The following is a 26211-nucleotide window of genomic DNA, read 5'->3' on the forward strand; positions in this document are numbered from 1 at the left end:
TATAAATCAATTTATTTATTTTTTATATTTAAAATGTACTAAAACATGTTTTAATAAAAGTATTTTAAAATTTTAAAATAAATGAACATGAATATATTAAAGGAATTTAAACTAATTTTTTTATAAAAAATTGATAAATATTATTTTTAATTATACTTATATCAATACTTATGTCAATTAGACTTACAAAATAACTCTAATCCGTATATTCTTCTTTATTTTATTATATTTTGAAAGTTTTTTAAACATTTTTATTTTTATGAATTTGAACAATTTTTGTTTGATCGGCATTTTCGTCAAAATATAGATTGATATTTTCGATACATCCGTAAAATTCAAGTACTGATATATCCATATTTATCGAATTTCAAACCTTATCGGTAACTAAAGCAATCTTACTATCTCATGGCATTGTGAACCAAACCAAGAGCTGGTAATTAAGTGTGATATCAGTTTCATCTACTAGATGTGAACACTGGAGGGAAGTCGGCTTCTGTGAGATTTGCTCTAGACTTTTTTTGAGCATGTTGGCGGTGGCATTTTCACAAGTATCTGTGAATGGGCTTTCTTTTACTGAACGAGACTATACTTAAAAGGGAAAATACGGAATAGAGGAAATCAACAAAAGAGATGGACAACAACCAAATCATCATGCAAGACAAGCTAGGATTGTTTGGGATACTCAAAGAATCCTTATTTCTTAACAATCCCTTACAAAAATCCCAGCTTCATCATTCTCACCTTTCTGATCACTTCTCTCCCTCTGTTTTGCTCCGTACTAGCACATGAAATCATCATTGAGCGAACCCCCATTGAAGCAGCCAAAATTCTACAATAGTCCACTAGATACAATCAAAGAAATGATTGAAAAGGTCCCTGCAAGGTATCTTTTACTGAGCCTCTCATAATTGGGGATTGTTCATCTTCTTGATCTCCTCAGTACAGTCATAATTGTCAATTCGGCATCAATGATCTATGCAGGAGGGAAGCGCATGAATCTAAAGGAGAGGTGGTACAGATCCATCAAAGGAGTGAGTCTTAAAGGGCCTTTGATCACATCCATTTATGCCCTTCTACTGTCTTCCCTTTCTTTGCTTGGATTGGTTTCCTTGGCAGCACACTTCTACATGCATGACATCAGGAGCTGTCCAGATCAGAGTCTTCTTTGGGTTGCTCTCCATAGCTTGGTCGGCAAAACACATGGAGTGGAATGCTATATTGTGATGTCAGTCTTGGAAGAGAAGCAACGGGTTATAGCATTAGGGGTCTCAGCATATGTTAGCAGAGGTTGCAGGCGTCGTGGCCTTTTCTTGATGCTCATGTTCTTTGTTTGGAGGCTTACACGGTATATTTTTAATTGCTTAATATCAGAAAGTTTATTTAAGTTTGAACAGACAAAAATATCTTTGTTGCGGGGAGCTAAGCCCTTTTATTTAGCGGTCATACCGACTTGGAGCACCGAAGCCCATGCGCTTTCCTAGGCTTCCCGCGAAATCCTCAACGGTCAAAAACCACCCCTTAACCACCGACCTTTGCTGAAACACCGCCTTCTTCCTTCTTCCTTCTCCTTCTCGTCTTATTCTTTTTCTTCAATGTTTCTCCTCTGATCCTCTGCTCTCTCTAAGCGGATTCCGAATCACCGGACTCCGCTATGGAAGATGAATACAGCAATTCTCACGCCGGCCTCCAAGTTCCGCCCCTTCCGGCGACGACCCTCCTACGCGCCCATCACCTCCGACCTCAACCCCTACCACATTCTCTGGCGCTACCAAATTCTCGAGCCCGACGGCGACATCGTCACTTATTGGAACCACGTCTTCCTCGTCACCTCTCTCATTGCCCTTTTCCTCGACCCTCTCTACTTCTTCCTCCCCTCCGTTGGCGGTCCTGCCTGCCTCACCAGTGACACCAGCCTCGGTATTGTTGTTACCTTCTTCCGTACTGTTTCTGATCTCTTTTACTTGCTGCATATGGTGATGAAGTTTCGGACTGCTTTCGTGGCTCCCAGTTCGAGAGGCCTTGGTCGCGGTGAGCTGGTTATGGATGCTCACACGATCGCTATGCGTTACTTGAAGTCTGATTTTATTATTGATTTAGCTGCCACTCTACCGCTTCCTCAGGCACGTTGGTAATTGTGTTTTCAATTGAATTGAATTTAATTGGTTTAGGGTTAGGTCTTTGGGTTAGGGTTCAGCTGACTACTTTGTTGATGGGGTTGAGTTAAACAATTCGGAAAGCAAGAGAGCTTGATGATTCCATTGATTTGTGTGCAAGAAATTGAAGTTGAAATCTGAAATTTTAGACAAAAAGCACAATAGGTCAAGTTATCCCTTAAAATTTCATAGGGAACCCTTGGAAATTTCATTTCTCTTTCCCTTGGATTTTCTGTTTAGCCATTCAATCCCGGGAACATGCTGCTCTTTCTAAAACCACATACCATCTTCACTAGGAATGCTATTGTGATTATTAATTTGATTTTCCTTCTAGGGTAACCACGGAAAAACTCTTATTTGCTACTTTGTTTCATCAATAAAAGTTGTTTTCCTTTCTGAAAGGGGGCTTCTGGTAGTTTTCTTTGGTCTTACATAGATAGGTAGCCATTGTTAGTTGACATTTTAAATTTAAGAGAGGCTGCTATCACTAGTCAGCTCTGAAGATGATTGTTCATTCACATGGTAAATACAGAGGTTAGAATCCTATGGCGCAATTAAAAGATGCCAAGAAAAAAGATGAGTGGAGAATGAGCTAGTGATGTGAGATTCAAAATGCAGAGTGAAATAATGTGGATAAGTGTATTGGATTTAGAATCTTTCTTAAAAGTTTTCTAGAAAAGGAAAAGTAATTCATTTTTGCAAGTCTTCCGGTATTTGGATTTTGGCAGCATGTCATGTAATTTTCCTTGCTGAAGGGGAACAGATGTTGGAACATTACCTTTTCTAAATATAAAAATTAATTAATTAAAAAAAAAAAAAACACTTGACACCTATACTTAATTAGGCTAAGATCTGGTTTTATTGTGTCTATGGTTCTCACAATTCTTACAGCACGTCTTTGGGAGTTCAGGTTTTTGTTTCCTTTTATTTTGCAGATTGTCATCTGGTTGGTAATACCTGCAACAAAAAAAGACAGAGCAGATCAGACCAACAACACTCTTGCTCTCATTGTACTCATTCAATATGTTCCTAGACTGTTCCTTATTTTCCCTTTGAATCGTCGGATCATAAAAACTACAGGAGTTGTTGCTAAGACTGCTTGGGCAGGAGCTGCTTACAATCTCCTTCTTTACATGCTAGCCAGTCATGTAAGGATCCAGTCTCCCAATAGACCCTTACTCCACTGTTTTGTTCCCTTTAACTGGGTAAAACTAATTGAAACATCACAACCTCAAAATACAATGCGGTTAAGTAATTGTGACACTTAATCTAGATGGTTCTACCCATTTTCTGTTGGTGCAGGTATTAGGAGCTTCTTGGTATCTATTGTCCATGGGCCGACAGCACGCCTGCTGGAAAGCAGAGTGTGCAAAAGAAAGTGCAGCAGGAATTTCATTTTGTCTCCCTAGTTTTCTGGACTGTAAAAGTTTGGAACTAGAAGAACGGCAGTATTGGATGAATGCTACTCGAGTAGTTGCTAATTGTGATGCTAGAGGGCATGATACAGAATTTAAGTTTGGAATGTTTGCAGATGCTTTTACTAATGATGTTGCTTCATCAAAATTTATTGAGAAATACTTGTATTGCCTCTGGTGGGGATTAAAAAATTTAAGGTATGAACTTGTACATTTTGGATGTTAGATGTTTTCTGTTTCAATATCAGCCTTAGCTGATAGACTTAGTACACGTAGAAGTGTGCAACTACTATATATTTTAATGTAAACTGTTGTTATGAGTGCTACATCGAAATATCTTTAATAGAATTTTTCGGCTAATTAGTTATGCAACATTTAATTGTTCTTCTCTTTGTTGGATGGTTTGCTTATCCATGAGGTTATTTCTATCATATACTACATTAGATTAGTTTTGCCTTCAGGAAATCACCCATTGTAATTTTAGTTGAGTTTTCAGGTTATTTTACTGTTCAATTGATTAAATTAATCTCACGTCGAACACATGTCATGGTTACCACATGTGACTGATTGCATTGGGTACCACTTTTTTGTCTTATCTTTTCATTCCATACTAATGTTTTTCAAGATAATTAATGATTTGATTAAAATGTTTAATTTTGTGTTCATACTAATATAGCCTTTAGTTTTGTTATGCAGTTCATATGGACAGACTTTGGAAACAAGCATTTATATTGGCGAGACAACATTTTGCATTGTTATATGCATTGGGGGTTTAGTTCTATTTTCACAGTTGATTGGAAACATGCAGGTACTATTTTCTGCCTCCTTTTCTAGCTTCTTCTTCTTCTTGTTTCCTGACTAAGAAAATGCAAGAAAATGGAAAAATGGAAAAATGGACCCACCACCTAATTCGTGAGTAAATTAGGAAAAAGGAAGGTGTAATGGATCTTGAGGTGACCATTCGTTGTAAACAACTGATCTTCACCTTGCAGATAAGTTACGAGGCTATCTTATGGGGTTGGAAAGGGTCCTCACCTAGTCAGATACTGTTATCTACTTTAGTCATTAGAGCTCTATCATCTCTTTATGTCTGTCCTGTTTTTTCCTTTTGCTGCATTCATGTTGAAATAGCAAAAATGAAATAACAAAGAATGGATCAACTTGATGGTGGATTGAAGGCATTGGAACATGAGAATTGCTCTTCCACATTCATTTATCCGTATCAATTTTTCTAGCAAATCAAGCCTTGCTCTTCCATATCCATTTCTCCATATCAATTTTTCCAGCAAATCAAGCCTTGAGCTTTCAAGTGAAAAAAGAATTAAACCTTAAAATGCTAGAGTTGTCAATGCCCAGGCAAGGGGGGTTTTAGGTACTGAAAAGAAAAATTGCATCAGTCCCATACAACGTGGAGAAGATTTGAGGATTTCTGATGGGTAAGGTTGGACTTGCAGGCACCATACCCTAATGCAGACTCTTTATGAATGTTAGTAGGCCCAAATACTTTTACTAATGAATTTGTTTTTTTCCCTTCCTCAAGACCTATTTGCAATCTATGACGGTAAGACTTGAAGAATGGAGGGTTAAGCGAAGAGATACAGAGGAGTGGATGAGGCACCGTCAATTGCCTCCAGCTTTGCAAGAACGGGTACATCGGTTTGTGCAGTACAAATGGCTTGCAACAAGAGGAGTTCATGAAGAATCAATTTTGCATTGGTTGCCCCTGGATCTCCGTCGTGAAATACAAAGGCACCTATGTCTTGGCCTTGTCCGCCGTGTATGTCTTCCTTGGTATTTTATTTGTGATTTATCCTTTCTAATCATGCATATAAGATGTTCTTTTGGGTCTATGATTTTTACAACCATTACCTCTGGATAGACCCCCTTCTAATATGGCAAAAGTTTCTTATTGCAAATATATTTTTAAACATTTTGATTCCATGCAAGCTACTTGCTTCTCCACCCTCAAATGTAACAGAGCACGTTGCTTGTCAGAAAACATCATTTTATGTAATATGGCAAATATGTTGTGTTCGTTGTTAGATTCATTACACAGCTAGAGCTTAATTACAAGCATCAGATTGTTCAAATTGATTATAAAAACTATTAGCTTTCTCTCTATGCAGAATTATTCTCTGGTCCATAATTGCCTAGTTTTGTTTTACAGGTGCCTTTCTTTGCACAAATGGATGACCAGCTTCTTGATGCCATTTGCGAACGCCTCACCTCATCCTTGAGTACTGAAGGCACCTATATCTTTCGAGAGGGTGATCCAGTAAATGAGATGCTGTTTATCATTAGAGGACAACTGGAGAGCTCCACAACCAATGGGGGAAAATCAGGATTCTTCAACTCCATCACCCTTAGACCTGGTGATTTCTGTGGCGAGGAATTACTGACATGGGCCTTAATGCCTAACCCGAGCATAAACTTGCCGTCTTCTACTCGAACTGTAAGGTCTCTTTGTGAAGTTGAAGCTTTTGCACTAACAGCTGAAGACCTCAAATTTGTTGCAAGTCAGTTCAGGCGACTTCACAACAAGAAACTCCAGCATGCCTTCAGGTACTATTCTCAACAATGGAGGACATGGGGTACTTGCTATTTACAAGATGCTTGGAGAAGATATAAAAAGAGAAAGCTGGCAAAGGAGTTGGCTAGACAAGAGAGCTACAACTATATGCTGATCCCTGATCAAGAGTATAATATTAGTGATGAGCCATCAGATGGAAATTTTGTGGTTGGAAGAGACGAGAACGCATTAACAGACAATCCAAACAATGTTCAACATCTTGGTGCCACGATTTTAGCTTCAAAATTTGCTGCAAATACGAGAAGAGGGGTTGCTCAGGAGGTTCGGGTGGTAGAGCCTGCTGCTCCTAGCTTGAAGATGCCCCGGCTGCTAAAGCCAGATGAACCTGATTTTTCTGTAGGCCATGAGGATGTTTAGTTAGTACAAGAACCAGTTGATCAGAAAAAGATTGAAGGAGCTAACAAGAGATCAGTTAGGATTTTCTTTACGACTTTTGTGTAAATTTTACCATAGACTAGTAATGTATGTCACACTCCCAATTCTCTTCTCCTTGTACCTTTCTTGTTTCTCCTCCTGATAATTGCAAAACTAATTCTTCCTTCACAGATTGTATACCATTCTCTGACAGATTTAAACTGTTGAATATGAGTACATTCATACTTACAAGGCTAACAAATTCCTCAAAACTTCTGCTTGATCATGGCTTCCTGGGTTCATGTTTGATGACTCTGAACATCTAACTATATTGAATGGAGACGTGAATCAGACAAAGTTTACAGTCGATAAAACATTATTGTTTCAGCCCAAACCTTGACATATCCTTAACCCCACATGAAATACAAGCTGTCTGTTCTGTATTGCGGGCTCCTGAATCTATGGAAAATGATCAAAATTTGAATCGTCATCACTTGTCAGGTACTGTATTCACAGAACCCAAATGCATACAGCTTGGATGACTACCAATTGATGAGAAAACAGCCTACTCTGCTTCCTTCATCTGCTGAAAGTTAGTTTCTGTGTGATGTAAAATTATGCTGTGATAAGCAAGCAATTGGTCTGATTCATCTTAACATTGGTGACATAAGAAATTTTCAACCTTTTTCTATGGCTGTGATGCCATGCTTCCTCTACTCTCTGTCATATGACCTTGTTTGGAAGAAATATCAAATAGTTGTGTGCAGTATCACCTCTATTAGTTACTGGCACTCACAGGCTAGTGGCTACAAGTTTGATGTAAGCAAGTGTTCAAAATGAAAAGGAAAAAATTGTTCCAAATTGTAAAAGAAATGAGCCAATAATTTTCCATTTTAAAATTTATTGAAAAAAGAAGAAGAATAAAAACAAAAGTTAAAAGATTGAAAGTGCACCCATATATCCTTAGCTTTTGTTGGAGTTTTTATTTTAGAAACCAAAACTCCTTTTCAGAAGTTTTCAAAAATAGTTTTTTATTATTCTTTGATGTTTTATAAAATAAAAATTTGTTTTAGAACATGAAAGGTTTTTGAATTTATTTTCTATATTTTTAAAATATTTTTTATATATATTGTTTCATTTTTAATCATTTTTCATATTTATTTAATTATTTTTTAAAACAATTCTTAAAAAATAAGTTAAAATTTAAAATACTATGTTTTCTATTTTTAATAATAGAAAACACTTTCCTTGTTTTTTATTATGAAATGTATTTTTCTATAAACCATTTTAAAAAATAATTGTGAAAAGAAAATATTTACCAAAAATCCTCGAAACCATCTAATATTTACGTCAATCAAACAAAAAGTTAGATCAAATGGATGGGATAAAAGAAAATAACAAGTCCAACCATCAAACCAACATGGTACTTTTTTTTTTTTTTTTCTAAATTTTGTAGAACATAAAAAATTATTTAATTAAGCTTTTTTTTTTTTTTAATGTGATAAATTCATCAAGCATGATTCCATGATATGATGGGGTGTTTATCTTTTGGCAAAAGGACTTGCATCATGGAACAAGTGGTTTCCTTTTTCCCAAAAAAGGACAAGATTTGCAGGGGTGTCTAACCTCTCCCTTTGAACATACGACAAATTCAAAACTTGTATCTCTCCCAAGGAGAGATGCTTCCAGTAAATATGAATCAATCAAATTAGAGAAGCCTCTTGAAAAAGTTCACCCACCTACTAACCTCAATGTGGGGTCACTTTCACATGGTCATCCCATCATGAAATCATGCATGTCATGTCATTTGGCCCACAATTAATCAAACAAACAAAACCCTAATTGCTACATGCATTTTGAAAATTCTCACTTGTTTTGATGTAAATTGTAATACAGGGTTATCAATAATAACTATATAAAATAAGCTTTGGGAGTCATTTCTTTTAAAATGCATTATTATCTTATATCACTTTTATGCATTCTTCTAAAAACACTTTCACATAGAATTAAAGTTTATTTAACGATAATTTTTAGAAATATTATAAATCACTCGTAGTATTAGAAAATCATTAATAATATTTTTCTAAAGAAACACTTAATCAATGATTTTTTTAAAAACACTTTCAATAAAAATATTTCGAATCAAAACACTGTTTAACATATTCTTAAAAATATTTGAAAATAAACAAAAAAAAAAAAGAGTATTTTTTGGTAATATGTCATATGCTTAAATAGTGACTTTTAAAGAGATGTCAATCGTACTAAAGAACTTCTAAATAGTAATAAGTGTTTTTAATTATTTCAAAATCACTTCTAATTGGACGAATAGAAAAAGTATGTTATATTTTGACACATTTTTTTACTACACTTCTTACCTTATTTGGTTGCACAAAAAAAGGAGGGTTGCTTCATGCAATTTAGGCAAGATTGCTAAGAGAATACAGTAAAATAAGCCTCCATTTTTCCACCTTTGGTTTCATGTCCAAACATAAGACACCATCCTTGGTGGAGTCACTCAGAAGTTATTGCAAGTTGCAACACTGTGGTGAACTTAGGACTTTCTTGGAAGACACGAAAATACTAAGATTTGTATGATTGACAACCTTCAGGAGCCAGTATTCACTAGCCATGGCTGCTCCCAGGATATTTTCTCTGCTCTCTGCTTCTTCCACTGCTGCTTCTTTACGTTCTTTTGGTACGCCCATGATGCTCTTTGTTTTTCTCAGTCCACATGCATATTTCTATGTTTCTGATCATGTAGTTCTTTTGCTCATCATGGTTGTATAACTTGAGTTTATGTAACTATTTAGCTGAAGCTCTGTTTCGAAGGAAAAATACCAAGTGTTTTGTTTTTGTTTAATCTTTTAAGGAGTTCTTGAAGCCACAGGCCTTATATGGAAAAGCTATGGGTTTTTTTTTCTTGATTTGGAGTTCTAATGGTTTCTGGACTTTAGGGTAGTGAATTTCTCTCCATGGCCTTTGCCTTGAGTGGAAAATTATTTGTCCTTTCTCTTCCCTACCTGCTACACTCCCTTCCCTTGAATTCTTCCATACTTCCATGTGGTTGATATAAGAATTTGGGTGGGGGAAGAGTGGGCCTTCGTGAATTTCAGTTTAGTGACTGGAAAACAAATTTTCAGGTCGGTATTCTAGATGGGGTAGAGGCAGTAGCCGGTTTAGCACAGCTGTTGCAACTGAGGAGGAACCGATAACTCCACCAGTTCAAATAGATTATACTCAGCTCCTCATCAATGGAAGATTCGTTGATGCGGCATCAGGTGGGTGTTTGATTCCTGGCTAGTGTGTTAGCCTTTTCGCTTGCTGTATATTTGACTATATACCGTTCAACTTCGATCACCTTAATAAGGCATTGCATTCTGTCACATTAGGGAAAACCTTTCCAACTTTTGATCCAAGAACAGGGGATGTGATTGCTCATGTTGCTGAAGGTGAGGCTGAAGATATAAACAGGGCAGTCTCTGCTGCTCGCAAAGCATTTGATGAGGGACCATGGCCAAAGATGACCCCTTATGTAAATACATGCCCTTCTTTATTTCCCTTTTTTTTCATTAGTTCAAATTCTAGAATTGTTGTTGTTTTCTGGGGATTTCCGATATGTAAATATCTTGCCTCACTCTTTGTTGCTAAATATGGCCAGGAAAGATCATGCATACTTTTCCGCTTTGCTGATTTGCTTGAAAAGCACTGTAGTGAAATTGCAGCCCTTGAATCATGGGATAATGGAAAGCCTTATGAACAAGCTGCAAATGTTGAAATACCAATGGTGATTCGCGTATTTCGATATTATGCTGGTAAGGGAAGTGAAAAAAATAGTTGATATGCACCTGTTGCTTGGCCTTCAAATACCTCACACTCTCTATATTCTTCAGGCTGGGCAGATAAGATTCATGGTCTCACAGTTCCTGCTGATGGGCTGCACCATGTCCAAACCCTACATGAACCCATTGGTGTTGCAGGGCAGATTATTCCTTGGAACTTTCCTCTATTATTGTACGGTTGGAAGGTTGGGCCCGCATTAGCATGTGGTAACACTATTGTATTAAAGACTGCAGAGCAGACACCATTATCTGCCCTCTATGCGTCCAAGCTATTATATGAGGTAGCCTCTCTTTCTCTCTCTCTCTCTCTCTCTCTATGAGGTAAAGCTCGCGAATTTCATTTGTCTTGTATTAAAGTCGACAATAATTCACCTCCTATCATATCTAACCAGGACAAGAAACATTTGAATAATTCCTCTCCCTGAGTTTTATTGTACTCCGTCCAAAAATAGGAGTATGTAGAGGCAACCTAGACATAGAAATCCTTAAAGAACCTGGTGTGATTTAAGCACACATTCCACTAATTCCTTATGTTTAAAGGGCCTTTGCAGTCTTGGACTCAAGATTTTAACACATACAAATAATATCTATCTTCTTGTACAGATTCCAAAATGAATTCAGGTGAATTCTACATGCTTAAAGAAGTGAATTACATGTGAACAAAGATGTAAACACCATGGGTTCCTTTAAATTGAGCAAGTATTCTTTTCCTTGGGATGATTTTCAATCTCAATTGTTTTAACTTTGACAGGCTGGACTCCCTCCTGGTGTTTTAAATGTGGTTTCCGGATTTGGTCCTACAGCTGGGGCTGCTCTTTCTAGTCATATGGATGTGGACAAGGTACCTTGCATGCTTCAGATTTTGTTTCTGAATCTGGGACAAAGATCTCTGGATTAATATAAAGGATTATAACATGGATCTCTTTGTCCCTCCAATATCTTTTCTTCGTCACTGATGATCACAAATCAGTGCTTTCAGAAGGGACTAACTGAAAATGATATCCAAGGAGATGGGCAATCTTCATTTTGAATATTGGAGGGATAGTGGAATGGCCTCAATGATGTTCCCAGGAGGCCTGCTCAGGGCTTTAATACCTGTTATGTATATTTTATTCCCCGGTTTGGTGGAGACCAAAGGAAAAATAAGTGAAAGGATTGCTGCAAATATGCAGTGAGGCCTATAAGCTCATTTCTTGTATATTCCACTAGAATATCTAGACACAGATAATTGGGGACAGGTTTCTGTGATCATTGTCTTGGGTCATCACTATTTGATGTCCTTCCATGTGTAGTTCAATGCAGGATTAGAAATTATATCCGATAAGCCTGAAATGCTAGGTTCAGCTTGCCACAATATAAATAGCAATATATGTAGGTCTGGAAGTAGTTTGTCATCGGTTTTGACCTAAAACCATTTATTCCCTTGCAGCTTGCTTTCACAGGGTCAACTGGCACTGGTAAGATTGTACTTGGAATGGCTGCAAAGAGCAATCTTAAGCCAGTGACTTTAGAACTTGGAGGAAAATCTCCCTTCATTGTGTGTGAGGATGCTGATGTTGATAAGGCTGTTGAGCTTTCACACACTGCTCTGTTCTATAATCAGGTTTTGTTCTATCAAATATGTTTCTGAGTAACAAGCTGAAATTGTTTTGACATTTTTTCTTGAACATGATTTTGATACTAAAGGACATGTGATGATTCTCATCTGCAGGGACAGTCTTGCTGTTCTGGGTCACGCACATTTGTACACGAAAGCATATATGATGAGTTTATAGAGAAAGCAAAGGCACGTGCTCTGAAACGTGTAGTTGGTGATCCTTTCAAGAAGGGGGTTGAACAAGGACCTCAGGTAATCCCAACCCTTTTTTTTTCCAAGGGCGGCTCAAACACAAGAAATGATTCAGTTAGAGGAGATTCATTTTTAAAATTTTTTCTAATTGGCTTATTGATTGGAAACATGCTACAAGTAAATCAAGGCTGAGAAAGTGATACCTTGTTTTGGTCCTTTTAAATATTTCAGATTGATTCTCAGCAATTCAACAAGATCCTTGGTTACATAAAATCTGGTATTGAAGCTGGTGCAACTCTTGAAGCTGGAGGTGAAAAATTCAGCTCCAAAGGCTACTATATTCAACCCACTGTCTTCTCAAATGTCCATGTATGAGTACTATAACTCTCTTAACATTAGTATTCAAGAAGGAAGAAATTTTAACATGATTTTAATCCTTATGCCAATCAGGATAATATGTTGATAGCAAAAGAAGAGATCTTTGGCCCAGTGCAGTCCATCTTGAAATTCAAGTGAGCTATGCATCTTCTTAATCATCTTGGTTTTGTTATTCTCAAAAGATTTTCCCTCCTTTTACCTGCTTTTATGCTTTTACCAATAACAGGGATCTTGATGAGGTGATCCGAAGGGCAAACGCTACTCACTATGGGCTGGCTGCTGGAATTTTCACTCAGAATCTAGACACTGCCAATACTTTGACTCGAGCTTTGAGAGTTGGGACAGTATGGATTAACTGCTTTTTTGTCTTTGATGCTGCAATTCCTTTTGGTGGGAGGAAGATGAGTGGGCATGGCAGAGAAAAGGGAATTTATGGCCTTAGTAACTACATGCAAGTTAAGGCTGTTGTTACGCCTTTGAAAAATCCGGCTTGGTTATAAGTTTCTAGCTGTAGTTTTCATGTACCATTTTCAATTATGAGCAGTAAACAGAACCTATCATTGAGTTTAAGAACAGAGATTACTAGTCTCCTAGTATTGGAATTAGCCCACCATCATGAAATAAGTTACTTGCCTTTCCATCCTTTGAGATGCAAGAAAAAGCCCCAAGTTTGAAGCAAAGAAAGGGTTGGAAAAGGGATATTTTAGTTTAGTCATTTATCGTTGACAATAACTTTTTGAAAGATCAAATCTAAAGTGATACAGGCTCCCATTTGCATCTCCAAAAAATCCAGAGGGAGGAAGGAAAAATGCTTGCTTAAAGATGGATTCTCTTCTGAAGCTATTTTCAGAATTTTTCTTTCCTTCCTCCTTTTCAAGGTCCAAAGGGATCATTATGACATCTAATATTGAAACTTGAGCAAAGCAAGTGGAAATTAGACATGTAAATTAGAGGCTATAAAGAAACCAACAAAATATATTCTTGGATCAAATCATTAAGATCTTGGGCTAATTTTCTTCAAAAGAACAAAGATATGGGACTCAGATGGATGTATGGAGAATGCCAGTATCTGGTGTGGTCACAGGATCCTAACTCTTCTGCCTTCTGCTTTCATCATAAAGAGAGGCATTCCTTGTTTCCTAGAAGAAATATAGAAGGTAGCATTGAACGGTGAGATTGTTCTAGGTAGAGATAGGTATATAGATATGTTCTTTTAGTCAAGTTGGGATGTGCAGATAGATGATTAAGTACACTGATAACAGGAATTTGAATAAAGAGTTTACCTAGATAATCTCAGGGAGTCAATTTTCCATGTCTGGAATTGGAAAGGAAAAGCTGTTTAGTAGTGTCAAATGATTCATGGCATTCAGGGAATGCCATTTTGAATGTCTAGTAATTCTCTACCAGAATGTTGTTCCATGGATATCACCATTCCATGGATTTATGATTCATTACACAACTACTGGATCATTAAATTCTAAATCAGCTTCTGATTATGAAACTAGGTACAAATATGCTTTGGTATTCTAATGTTCATGTACTGTCAAACAAGATATTATTGTAACAATGAATCTCGTCGAGAAATTTCTTTTCTCCAGATGATAGACGATTTGGTGTCAGTTGAGGTGTACAAGCCTTTGCCATAGTTGAGATGTCAAGGGCCTTTTCTAACCTCAGAACAACTTGTTCCATAGATGGCCGTTGTTGCTTAAGCGATGTGCATGAGAGAGCAAGCTTAAGTATGAGGTCAAAAGCTTCTGCTGAGTACTCCCCATCAAGTTTAGGATCTACAAATTCTGTTATGCTTCCATCTTTTGTAAGGATTTTGGCCTGGAAAGCAGAAATATAAAAGAATAAAATTGCAGTTCATAGGTCAAGAGAATTTAGAATAGGAATACAAATGCAGGAAGTGATTTTTTTTACCATTTTATCTAAAGACATTGGTTTCTTCAGATTCAGATTTATAACTTTCTTCCCTGAGAGGATTTGAAGAAGCACTATCCCAAAGCTGTATACATCACCAGATGGGTTGACATGGTGGTTGGATTGGTACTCAGGATCCATATAGCCAAAAGTTCCTCTGACTTCTGAGCTAACATGGGATTCACCTTGGTCAATAACCTTGGACAATCCAAAGTCAGACAGCTTGGCTTCAAAGTTTGCTCCAAGAAGAATGTTTGTTGGCTGCAGGAATTAAAAGCCATTTTCATCAGTGGACTGGAGTCTTTCCCTTTTTGTGTCATATATCATATTACTGCTAATTGGGAAACATAAGAATAGCGTCTAGAGAAAACTTAGTCAAGTATAAGGCACAAAATTGTTTTATAGTTTGGAGTTTTTTTGGATTCTGTAATAGTTTAGATCCATCCAACCTATAGTATTAGCAGAGATGTGAACAAAAAACTATCAACAGGCATTGCAAACTATACTAATGGGAAGGACCTTGATATCACGGTGAACGATGCATCCTGCTGGATATGTGTGGAGGAAAAGAAGACCTTGAGCACTGTCAATTGCAATCTCAAGCCTTTGAATCCAAGACAGGACTTTATCCTTCCCTGTCATGCATCAACTTATATTTACTGGCAATGAAGGTATCAAACAGAGAGAATAACTTCATAATAAGAAAAAGGGATACCAAAAAGCCACTCTGAGAGGTTTCCATTGGGACATAGTTCATAAACAAGGAAGCACTCATCTTCTACTTCACAATAACCCAGTAAGGCCACAAGATTTGGATGTTTGATGTGTGATAAGCTTGTGATCTCCCTGACAAAGGTCTCCATATGATTGTCATTGATGATGTGCTTGACTGCAACATGTTGATTGTTTTGTAGTATGCCTCTGTATACCTTTCCTGATATAACATCCAAACGAGATGTCAAAGTTGAAAACCATATGTTATGATCATGTTGGTCACACACTTGCAAACTTAAAAAACATGCATACACAGACACAAATCTATTGTGACTTTTATCATAATTTCATTCTTAGTACTTCTCAAAGACCCATTCTAGACAACATAGATACATTCCTTGATGTTGTTGTTTCAAATACCATGAAAGGATATTAGAAAAAGTGTCAAAGAAAATGGCGAAAAGCGGTATTACAGGAAAGTGGGCAACAAAAAGGAAGATGTTTCTCTTTAGTGTGGCTTGGTAGACCAAGTTCCATGTCTCTTTCACTTGGGTTCTCACCTGCTGTTCCTTCACCAATAATGTTCTTTTCATTTAGATTGTTTGTGGCAGAGTAGACCTCCTTGATTGAGATTTTCATACAACCAGGCCCCTCTGGTGCCACGGCTTTTAATGCTGTCAAATGAATAAACAGAATCAATATATACATATATCATAAGCTATTTGTATGGGAACTTTTGGTTTGTGATATTGAATATGAAATTATGTAATGCTGTACCTGCTCTCTTTGGTATAGCATATGATTTACACCATCTTCTTAACAAGAACCATATACCAATGGCTATTATCAAAGCCATCGCTATGAGACCTCCTATCAGAAACCATAAACCTGTACCCATGTAAAAATTCTCCATAGTTAATTGAAAGGAACAAACCATCTAAGATATGATGTGATGATATGATGGTGGATGCAGACTCACCTGTGCTAATTTTAAACTTTGTATGACTCCTTGATGTTTCATCCTGTCCAGAGGACCGCGTATTTGATTGAAAATGGAAATGACCTAGATTGTTATCAAGTAATAGTACATAGATGGTGTTAGAAGAAGTAAACTTGAACTTGATTAAGCTCAAGAAAGCCAGTACCCTATATACTTTCAAGCTACATACCTTTGTCAATGTCCTGCTCCCTGAGGCATGTGTAAATTTTTCCAAACCATGACTCATCTTCAGTTCTGCTGCTTATTAGTGATACCAGCACTGCAAACCTACAAACATCAGTTTCATCCTTCAAAGTGGAGTGCATTCCTCTTATGTCTTCCCAACTCGTCACACAAGAACTACATGATTGATCCCATTCTCCATCAGGACTCACAAATTTGCAATTTTCCTCCAAACTCCTAAATTCATCTCCCAACTTTTCAGTGACATCAAAGACAGAGAAGTCAGAACAGCCCCCAGTACCACTTGTTAGCTTCTCAATTCCACAACTGACAGCATCTGCCTCAAAACGTTTCATTGAAGTCAAGCAATTCCTCTGTTCAGTGGAATTCAAGTATACTTTCCCTGTTTCATTTGCATGCTTCCCCAGTGAATAGAGATATCCACCAAAAGCTGCTCCACAGCAGCCCTTGTTTAGAAAACTTCCCCAATCACCCTCTTCACAGCTTGAAGATGAGGATGACAAAGACTGAAAATCAAGTATGCAGTCACTTGCAGAAGGATGACAAACTGCAAAATTTACAGCACCGATCACAATAAAAATATATACAACAAAGAGCAATTTCAGACACTTAGTCCTCTGCCATTTATGAGTATGCAAGATGGATTCATCCATGATGTCAAACCCTTACTGAGTAGACACTAAAGAGGCCATAGAACAGGAGGTTTTGGTTCCTTAAGGAAGGTAGAACTTCTTAACAAGTTGCAACTTGCAATATGAACTGGGGTTATTTGTAGCAACTCTATGAAAAGCAAATGGTTGGAAGTAGCAGTGATATTTGATCTTTGCAGGTCCAAGATGTGGGGTTCTCTCCATTGTTTAATATCAATAGATTGGAAAAGGATCGGTGGCATCGTCCTAGAGATTTTACAATCTGCATATGCCACCTTACTTTCTGTTCTTAAAATATCATCGCCGGCCTCTGAAAGATCGAAAAAACAACAGAAAAAGTATGTTTTCTTACAAAAATAATGTAACTTTTAGCTTATTATATGCTTTCTACCTTGCACATAATTCTCTGAGGCATGATACAAACAGACCACTACCAGTTAAGACAGTCTCAGTACATCCTAGACAATGACAGCTCCAATCAGGGTGAATTTTTTTCCTGGAAAAGTAAATGATCCTATTTGACAGTGTAGACTGAATGAATTTTGTTTGGTGATCTTGTACATGGCCATGCTTTTTAGCTGTCACCAGTATACATCTCACAAATCACATTTGGGAATACAGTAGAAGTTAAGGGTTAAATCTGTTTGACAATGGCCTCACTGAACATTTGTCATATTGTATCATCTTTCTTTTGGTTTGTCTTTACTTGCCATTTAGCATATTTCACAAAGATCCTTGGTATCTTTCCAAATGAAGTTTCTATGTGTCCATATGTAGGCAAATAATAGTAGGATTAAAAAAACCTAAATCCGGATGCAATTTGGATGAGTTGGCTAGAAACAATTTGAATCGAGCCTGCTTTATGGAAAGGATTGGACAAACATATTTAATACTTGGGTTGGGCTCGAGTTTAGTTTTCTCAACTTGTACTCAATTCAAGTTGGGTAACTCAAATCCGATTTAATATTTTATATTATTATCTATAATAATATTCAAATTGCATGTTTTTAAATAGTTTTAATAAATAAAATGTTATTTTCTATTTTTTGTTTGTTATTACTTCGAAATGGTGTGTTATTTATTATTTGAATTTTGGTATAAATGTATAAAGGATAAAGTTAAAAAAATAAAAAAATAAAAAAAATCATTGCATACGGGTTTAACCAATTCAACTCAAATTTAGCTTATTCAACATGAACAACCTGCTAAATTAGAGTTACACCCCAAGTTAACCCGAACTTAAAAAAGTAAGGATATATTAAACTTAGATTGAATACCTTGAGTTAGAAGTTGAGTTGAGTGTTTATTAATTTAAATTGGGTTTGGGTTGGATGCAAACCTAACCCAACCAGTAAAGAGATTAAACCCAAATATAAAAAGAACAAATGAAATAAACAAGGGGGAAAGTGTGTCTTGATATGGATATTTGAAAAAAAAAAACTATTTAAATTTTATGTATTCTATCATTAAATGTTGTGCTTGAATAATAAAAGATAGTATATATTTGATTAAATGTTATAATAAAATGATTGAATGTAGTAAGTGTACAAAAATTAGTAAATGTATTAAATTTGGATTTCATAAATTTGGGTTTTTATTTTTTTGTTTATCTTTTAAATTTATGTACCAAAACACACTTTTCCCATAAATACGTTTCATTTGGAAATTAGTCTTGAAAAATGTTTTCTAATTTAGAAAATACATTTGATAAATTTTTAATAAAAACAATTTTTTAAGAATTTGTTTTGAAAACATATTGTTTTTTAAAAACAAATTTGAGTTGTCTTTGGTTATTTTTACTTTGTAAGATGGACAACATATTGAAAGCTTTGATTTTTAGAAAATAAGTTGAAAAAAAGGTTTTTTATATTCTCACAAACTAAATTTAACTAATCAAAAAAATTAACAAGTGTTTTTAAAAACTGTCTTTTGAAAAATGTTTTTAAAAAATGTTTTTTCTCGCACGTGGACACGCACTCTTTCAACCATCCGCGTGTTTGTCATCCATAGGGTCCACCGTATACCCGCGGGTGACTTTAGTCTTAAGCTTCCCGATGCCATATGATCGGGGGCCGGGGCCATCGAATATCAGTAGGTTTGCAAAACACGAAACCTGAAGCACACTTCTCTCTCTCTGAATCGTAAGCCTCTCCCTATATGTATGTGCTTTTGTGTTTTAGGGTTTGGGTTTTGTGAGAAATGGAGAATGCGATCTAGGGTTTTTGGGGTTTAAGTGAGTTTTTGATTTTGAGGCTGATAGGTTGTAATAGGGTGGTGATTGCAGGAGCTGTCAGATTGAAGAATGGAGAAGGAGCCCAAGGTAGCGAATGAAGATCCGAAGGTTGATTTGTTTGAGGATGATGACGAATTTGAGGAATTTGAGATCAATGAAGGTAATTTTGCTCATTGTTGTGTTTAATCTTGCAAATTTTGGCCTTTATTTTTTCATCAATGATTGATTTTCCTTGGTGTATTTTGTTCATTTTTCATTGTAAAGAAATGAAGGTGGTTTATGCTTTCAAAGAATACATGCATGAGGAACCCTCTTCACTGTGATTTGTATCTCTAAAATTACTTGTGTGTTCATTATTTGACAGTGAAAGAATCAGTTGTTGAGTGATTATAGAGTTTTGAGAGAGCTAGTTGATTTTTGTGGCTTCATTTGATTGAGGAATAAGATAATGATATCTTGTTAAATATTCTTTAATGGGGAGTCTAGTGGGTGAAGGAGTTTCTATGTAGGGCTTGAGCTTTAAGAGAGGAGAGGATTTTGAATTATGAGTACTGGTGGAATCCGATGGATCTATGTGCTATAGATTTAAACACTATTTTGTAGGCTATTTTCTTGAGCTGAGTGGATTGAGGTTGTAAATATATTAAAGAATTAAAGTTTGGCCTGATTTATGGAAGTCTTGTGAGTAATTCTCCTTTGATTCGTGCAAAGATTAAGAGTGTTTTTATGCATCAGAAACCCTTGAGATGTGACCATCACATGATATAAGATAGTGATCAGGACTGGATTTTATTGTTTTGCTTTATTCAGTGTTTGGTGAATTGGAGAACATTGATGCTACTTACTTTTACACATTGTGTAGGGTTTGACGTAAGACAATTTTTCTATTGAATTTGGACATGCAACATGATTATGCTATTTTGGTGGTCTACTAAAGATGACTTTAGTTTGGACATGCAACATGATTATGCTATTTTGGTGGTCTACTAAAGATGACTTTAGTTTGGTGTATTTCCATGGTTAATATTCAATAGGACCTGATAAATTGAACAATGGGACTCTTTTTGAAGTTTGTTGACAACAATTCCTATATTCACTTGCCTTTTGCATGGGAATTGTTTCACTTGGGCCCAAGTCATTCTTTAGGGTGGATGGTTTCTTCCATCTACTCCTTTGGTGGCAGTTTCCGTTATTTCAATGTGGGACATTGATGATGTTTTGCTTCTTTTAGAGAACCGCTTCGCAGAGAGTTCGGCTGTTTTGGATCAAAATGTATATTTTTTGAAGATCTATATTTTCTAGGCAATCTAGTAATTGTCAGAATCTAGTTTTGTTTTTTGGGTAAGCCTAGCTACATCTCTTAACATGTTATAAATCGTCAAGTAGGTAATTAAGGTTAGGGAAGAGTGGTAATTGTGAATGACTTTTACAATATAAATGTATCTTGAATCTAAGAGATGAATTGGAAGTTTCGGCTTCATAGGAAAGGAGACACATGCTGGAAGTCAGCTAGGCTTAGATTACCAGTTTGAAGATAAAACTTGAGGATAATAATCATAGAGGGAGAGAAATGTGCTGTGTTCTTTCATTGTATGATGAAAAGTGCTAGGATTAGTTGGCTTCTTTAGCAAAGTAGTTGAGGATGGAGGCATGAGGGAAAACATTAGTGATGCTGTTGTCAAGTTGATGGAATCTTATTTTTGGTATGTCAGCTAATGTGCCCGCAATGGATTGGAAAAACCTTGTGGAAGAGGAAATGATGTGGGCTAGTATTTATTAAATTGGATAAATTTTACTATCTAGACAGTTTTTCTTTGGATTTATACCAAAATAGGGTAAGCTGGGGCATTCTTTCTTGTTTGATGAGGATGATGAATCAATTCTAAACACAGTGGGAGTTTGTTAGTGCTATGGTACCTATCTGATTAGCTTGAGGTTAAGAGAAGGGGTGGCAATAGGATGTGGCAATTGTGTAAGCCATCCAATCCATCATCAGAACAGATATGGTGTCCTCTGTAAATCAGGATAGGGCTGGTGAAGGGGATTTAAACCTGTCTCAGTTCCCAGTTTGGATCATTATTGGGTTTTAGTGTTTTGCCTGTGCTTGGTCGATTTGAATGTGAAGTCGGCTTTCTAAACCAAATTGGAGCAAGACAGGTTCTTTGTATAAGCAGTAGTAACTCATTACATGCACACACATACATATAAATAACCCCAGGAGATGGGTTTGCCCTTTTATTACTTAAATAATAGGGAGGCTGAAACGTGGGACACTGTTCATTGCCAGAGGGCACTGCTTCATCAGGGTTGGAGGGGGGGGGACTAGGAGTAACACATTATGTTGCTGCTCACTTCTTTGCAAACAGTTGACGTGGGTTCAGTGGTTTGGGAAGCTGTGCCAAACAGCTTGTTCTTGTCATTGTTACTGGAAACAGTGTTGCATGAAAAATAATGTCCCCTTTCTTCTAGACAACTTGCCAGTTGCCACCACTACTTTGTCCTGTGTTAGAACATGAAAATAGAGGAGCACAACGACCCTACCTAATGACAAATCTAACACTGCGCACACTTAATGGTACTGGGTGATTGTTTCTACAACAAAGCAAAACACTGTACATGGAATTACCCAGTTGGCCCCAACCTTTTTTTTGTCAACCAACTCTGTAATGTGTCCAGGCACTGCCATCCATTCCCTAAAAGGTTGGGGAAAATTTTCCTTCTGCCAGACGGGTGGTGAGGGAAGTTATCAATCACACAACCCACCCAGAAATATTTGTAGGTAAGTATGTACATATTTAGGATTTGTTTGGTAATGTTTTCAAAAACAGTTTTGAAGAACAATTCTTAAAATAAGTTACTAATTGTTTTCAAGAATAAAATTTTGTTTGGAAACTTAAATATGGAAACAATTTTTGAAACTTAAACATGGAAAACAATGTTCTCAACTCATTCTTAATATGCACTTATAAAGTTTTTAAAGTATTTTTCATATTTTTAGTTGTTTCTTAGAATACTCTATAAAAAACACTTTTCGACTCAAACTTGTTCTAAAAAATAACTTGTTCTTAGAACAAATTCCCTAAAGCTATTTTTACTCAAAGATTCGTTAGACATATTTTTTAAGTTATAAAATTGTTTTTTGTTCTAAAAAACAAAAGACCCTATTTAAGAACAGTTCCCAAAGAGACCCTTAAGTTTTGTGTCTTAACTATCAAAGTCACTGTCAATAGGAGTATGAGAGAAAACTAAATGACTTGAATTCATCAGAATGATTTCCGAAAGTGCTGTCTTATATTGGATTTATTTTTTACCCTTTTTGTTTTAAGAATTTCTTTGGTCATGTTATTGCAATACCTATTGTCAAATTGGCACGAGCACATTTGACATAAACAAGAACGGTTTTGTGTTTACCTGATTCCAGTGTCAAATTAAATGAGGAAGACTCACGTATGCCTTCATCTTGATTTGGTTGCTTTTTGTTACTGACAACTGCAGAGTGGGACGACAAAGAAGAAGGAAAAGATACAACACAACAGTGGGAAGATGATTGGGATGATGATGATGTGAATGATGACTTTTCCCTTCAGTTGAGGAAGGAATTGGAGAATAATGCTGAGAAGAGTTAAGTTCTTATGTGTTCTGATGAAGTTTTCCTTCTTGCTATGGCAATTGATGAACAATATATGGGTAACAGTGTATCAATACCCTAGTATTTGCTCTTCATGCAGTGGGAACTATCTAACTACTTTCTCAGAAACCCTTAGTGATGGAGTTTAGTTGTTGGCATGCAACTTAAAGTTGGATGGATGTTTTTCCTTTCTCTACTTATATTTTCTGGATGAAGGAAGTTTTTGTTGTTTTCAAGTATTGCAAAGTCAAATTTTTTTAAGAGGAGTGGTTGCAAACCATGGTTTTACAATTTCATTTGGGATGGTTTTTATTTTTCTGTTCTTTGAATTGCTTGTATGATAAAAAAAAAAAATTTGGAGGATATTTAAAGTGTTTCCATAGGGATTTATTAGGAAACCTGCAGTTGCACTCATTCCATTCTTTTGACTTCTGTCCAACTCACGTATTTTGATGAGGCGCATTACGAGTACTGGTAGCTTTTGTGGTTAGTTATGAATATTTCTCGTCTGACCGAAGGCAATAGCAGTGAAGGAATTAAGTGTGCTGGCTGTCATAATCATGAAATTTACCTTCCAATTTTTTTGTATTGTACAGGGCTTTGAAGCCCTCTAAACCAGACCTTTTCAACCCTTGTGAGCAGCAGACAAGGCTTACCAACTCTTTACAAGGGAAAAAACCCAACCTTGTATTATAACTCGGAATCAATTGCAAGGAAATGGCTAAGACCTTTTGTGAGCAAGCCTTGTATTATAACTCGTAATCAACCTCCCTTCACTTTTATTGTGAAGTTCATACGGAGGCGGCCTAGTCAGGCAAATTTTATACGGGCATTTCATTTATAGTTATATTCTAGGAATTAGCCCGTCAATGCTTATCATCTATCTTGCGTATGTCACTTGTACCATCCCTCGACATCTCAACATCCCATTCTCTTATGTCACATTTCTAGATCTTGTTGCACCACTGCATGTTATAAGTTTTCATTATTAGGTCCTATTGGATTATTCCTTGTTGGATGTTATTAGTTTCATTATTACAAAGATTTGCTTTTGCTTTTGCTTTTACTCTTGTCATGTGTTATGCAAACGCATCGGTACATCATGTGTCTTATGTCAAATGCCTTGCAAGTTTGCAACATCATTCGAGATGTGTTGTAAACCCTTGCTTGAGTTTTCCATAATACCAAGGTGCCACATCTTTATGCCTCTAGGTATTAGCGCCAAGTGTCCTACCATGTCGAGTCTACATGTGTCATTCAAGACACCTATACATGTATTAGTGGCACATGCGTGTGTGTTATGCTTCCTCTTTGCATTGTATTCTAATGTTAGTCAACCTTATTGATTCCTTCCCTCCCAGGCATGCAAAGAAAGTTTTTGCTTTGTCTAAAGGGTTCATCGTTTCCCTCCATGTAAATATTGCCTACAATGATCTTAAATATGGAAAATTTATAAAAATATTCCACCACTTGAGCACCAATAGCACTCATTCTTTTGCATTGAGATGCTCCTTGCCCTTTAATCTCCCTGGCTTGTCACATTGCCTTCAAGATATCATGCTACAGGCACACATAAGCATAGGGTCCATGATGATGAGTTGATGACCTCCTTCAGCTAGCTGCTCTGATCTCTTTCCTCCCCCACACTCTCATCCTCATCAGGTCATTCCATATATCGATAGATTGATACTCTTCCTTACCATTTTCTCATATCATCATTTATTTGATGTCGATGAGATGTTCTTGTACGAGTTATTTTGCACCACTTAACAAAAAGCCAAAAGGTGATAAGTTTTAAAGTGGAGGGAAGTGGGGTGTCAGGGTAATCGACACAAGAATTGACGGAAGGACCATGCGGTTTAATCGTGTTTCATGTGTTCTCGAACTGTGTGATAAGTTCATCAACTTGTGCCTTCTGTTCTTAAGGTTGAATTCCTTTATGAAATTGCAAAAGTTATTAAGTCATGATTTATTGATCAAATAAAAAAATTAATGATGGTCGAATCATGACCTCACCATAAATATCATTATATTAGCATCATGTATATATATTTTAAATTTTAGTTGGATTTAAAAAAAACAAATTAATCTTTTTCTTTTTTCTTTTTTCTTTTTTCCATGTGTTTTTTTTTATTTTTTTTTATATAAATAATTGAAAATCAATATTATTTTCTATTTTAAATTATAAATAAAAAAACTATGTTCAAAAACTATTTTTAAAAAAATATGGTAATATGATTTTTATCTTTTTATTTTTTATTTTTGAAAAAAAACGTTTAATTAAAAAATAAAAACTATTTTTAAAAATAAAAATTGAAAACCTTGTTTAATGCTAATTTTTAATATGAAAATAATAAAAAGAATTAAATTTCATTTATTGATTATCCATTTTTATTTTTTTCATTAATTATTTTAATAAAAATATATATATAGTATGTTTAAATTTAAATAAAGGAATTGGTCAATTATGTGTTTTTTTTTTGTGTGTGACCATCTTTTACATGAAAAATAATTAAATAACTAAAGTATATTGTGGACCCCGCATTTCGTGCTCATACGTTTCCCACTCGATGGCGAGCTCGATTTTTATTTGAAAAATTGATTTTTATTGATTATTTGAAAATGACTTGGAGTCGCCACTTATTTTTGTTTTATTTTTAAAGGGTAAACAAAATAAGAAAGAAAAACCCTAAGTGTGACTCCTTATTTTGAAAAAGGCGGTCTACAAAAAATCGGATCGGGTTCGGGGGTCAGGTTACTTATCGGGAAGGTACGGTAAAGACCGTAGCACCCCTCTAAGTCCTTAAAGTCGGGTCTCTACTAATAAAATGAAGCTGACATGACAATCAATGAGAAAATCAATGAATACTCAAATCGATCATGCACATATGGGAATAAAAAAAATGCATATAGACTAACCAGAGTAAGATTGAGTGCGTACCTGGGCAACGAACCATCATGCACTATCAAGAGAGGGGTTAGTGTACGATTAAGAGTATAAACATAGCTCACATGTCACTAAATCAAGTACAAAAGTCATCACATGTCACAATTCATTCAAATTGATTTTTATTTTAAAGAAGATTCTTTGATGTAGGGCCCCCACCAAAGCCCGTTTTATTTTGCATGAATTAATTCCATAAATTCCATTATTCGGAATTACGGAATGTAATTCATGCTTATTTCAAAACATTTTTTTAAAATAGAGGAGGAGTGAAAATGGCTTGCCAGAAAGAAAGTGGCAATCAATTTTATTGAAAATGAGATTCTTGGGCGATCCTAAAAATTCTAAGGATGAAAGATGAGAAAATTGGGATTATTAGAAAAATCATAATTAGAGAAGGATATTTACAAAATGAGAT

The 26211-nt window shown here is 36.0% G+C and overlaps 4 protein-coding genes across 8 annotated transcripts; 3 read left to right on the top strand and 1 right to left on the bottom strand.

The window, feature by feature from the left end:
• The first annotated feature begins 1369 nt into the window (after positions 1 to 1369).
• LOC117931173 (cyclic nucleotide-gated ion channel 18-like) lies at positions 1370 to 6759 on the top strand. Of its 2 annotated transcripts, none has more exons than XM_034852085.1 (6): positions 1370 to 2120; positions 3089 to 3358; positions 3456 to 3766; positions 4265 to 4376; positions 5109 to 5345; positions 5736 to 6759. In XM_034852085.1, exons 1-6 carry the CDS (start codon positions 1659 to 1661, stop codon positions 6513 to 6515), a joined length of 2172 nt encoding a protein of 723 aa, XP_034707976.1. In that variant the 5' UTR covers positions 1370 to 1658; the 3' UTR covers positions 6516 to 6759. The 2 variants fall into 2 exon arrangements, with proteins under 2 accessions (XP_034707976.1, XP_034707977.1); XM_034852086.1 differs by having other exon boundaries at positions 1372 to 2120; positions 3089 to 3301.
• Positions 6760 to 8991: 2232 nt separating this feature from the next.
• Positions 8992 to 13158, top strand: LOC117931058 (aldehyde dehydrogenase family 2 member B7, mitochondrial-like). Its single transcript, XM_034851913.1, has 11 exons — positions 8992 to 9207; positions 9653 to 9790; positions 9902 to 10044; positions 10171 to 10324; positions 10403 to 10632; positions 11103 to 11192; positions 11781 to 11954; positions 12063 to 12200; positions 12372 to 12509; positions 12591 to 12652; positions 12745 to 13158. Exons 1-11 carry the CDS (start codon positions 9141 to 9143, stop codon positions 13016 to 13018), a joined length of 1608 nt encoding a protein of 535 aa, XP_034707804.1. The 5' UTR covers positions 8992 to 9140; the 3' UTR covers positions 13019 to 13158.
• Positions 13159 to 13986: 828 nt separating this feature from the next.
• LOC117930069 (nodulation receptor kinase-like) lies at positions 13987 to 17086 on the bottom strand. Its single transcript, XM_034850515.1, has 8 exons — positions 16325 to 17086; positions 16135 to 16218; positions 15933 to 16043; positions 15716 to 15829; positions 15157 to 15375; positions 14961 to 15076; positions 14442 to 14702; positions 13987 to 14348 (listed from the first exon to the last, which is right to left on the bottom strand). The coding sequence occupies exons 1-8, from the start codon at positions 16989 to 16991 to the stop codon at positions 14052 to 14054; spliced, it is 1869 nt and encodes a 622-aa protein (XP_034706406.1). The 5' UTR covers positions 16992 to 17086; the 3' UTR covers positions 13987 to 14051.
• A 1938-nt stretch (positions 17087 to 19024) lies between these two features.
• Positions 19025 to 23145, top strand: LOC117931389 (protein DSS1 HOMOLOG ON CHROMOSOME V-like). Of its 4 annotated transcripts, none has more exons than XM_034852364.1 (3): positions 19025 to 19129; positions 19273 to 19381; positions 22717 to 23145. In XM_034852364.1, the coding sequence occupies exons 2-3, from the start codon at positions 19291 to 19293 to the stop codon at positions 22845 to 22847; spliced, it is 222 nt and encodes a 73-aa protein (XP_034708255.1). In that variant the 5' UTR covers positions 19025 to 19129; positions 19273 to 19290; the 3' UTR covers positions 22848 to 23145. The 4 variants fall into 4 exon arrangements, with proteins under 4 accessions (XP_034708255.1, XP_034708254.1, XP_034708256.1 ...); XM_034852363.1 differs by having other exon boundaries at positions 19028 to 19129; positions 19259 to 19381; XM_034852365.1 differs by having other exon boundaries at positions 19066 to 19147; positions 19259 to 19381.
• The last annotated feature ends 3066 nt before the right edge of the window (positions 23146 to 26211 follow it).

This window comes from Vitis riparia, chromosome 14, assembly GCF_004353265.1.
Source record: "Vitis riparia cultivar Riparia Gloire de Montpellier isolate 1030 chromosome 14, EGFV_Vit.rip_1.0, whole genome shotgun sequence".
In the NCBI taxonomy this organism is placed as follows: Eukaryota; Viridiplantae; Streptophyta; class Magnoliopsida; order Vitales; family Vitaceae; genus Vitis; species Vitis riparia.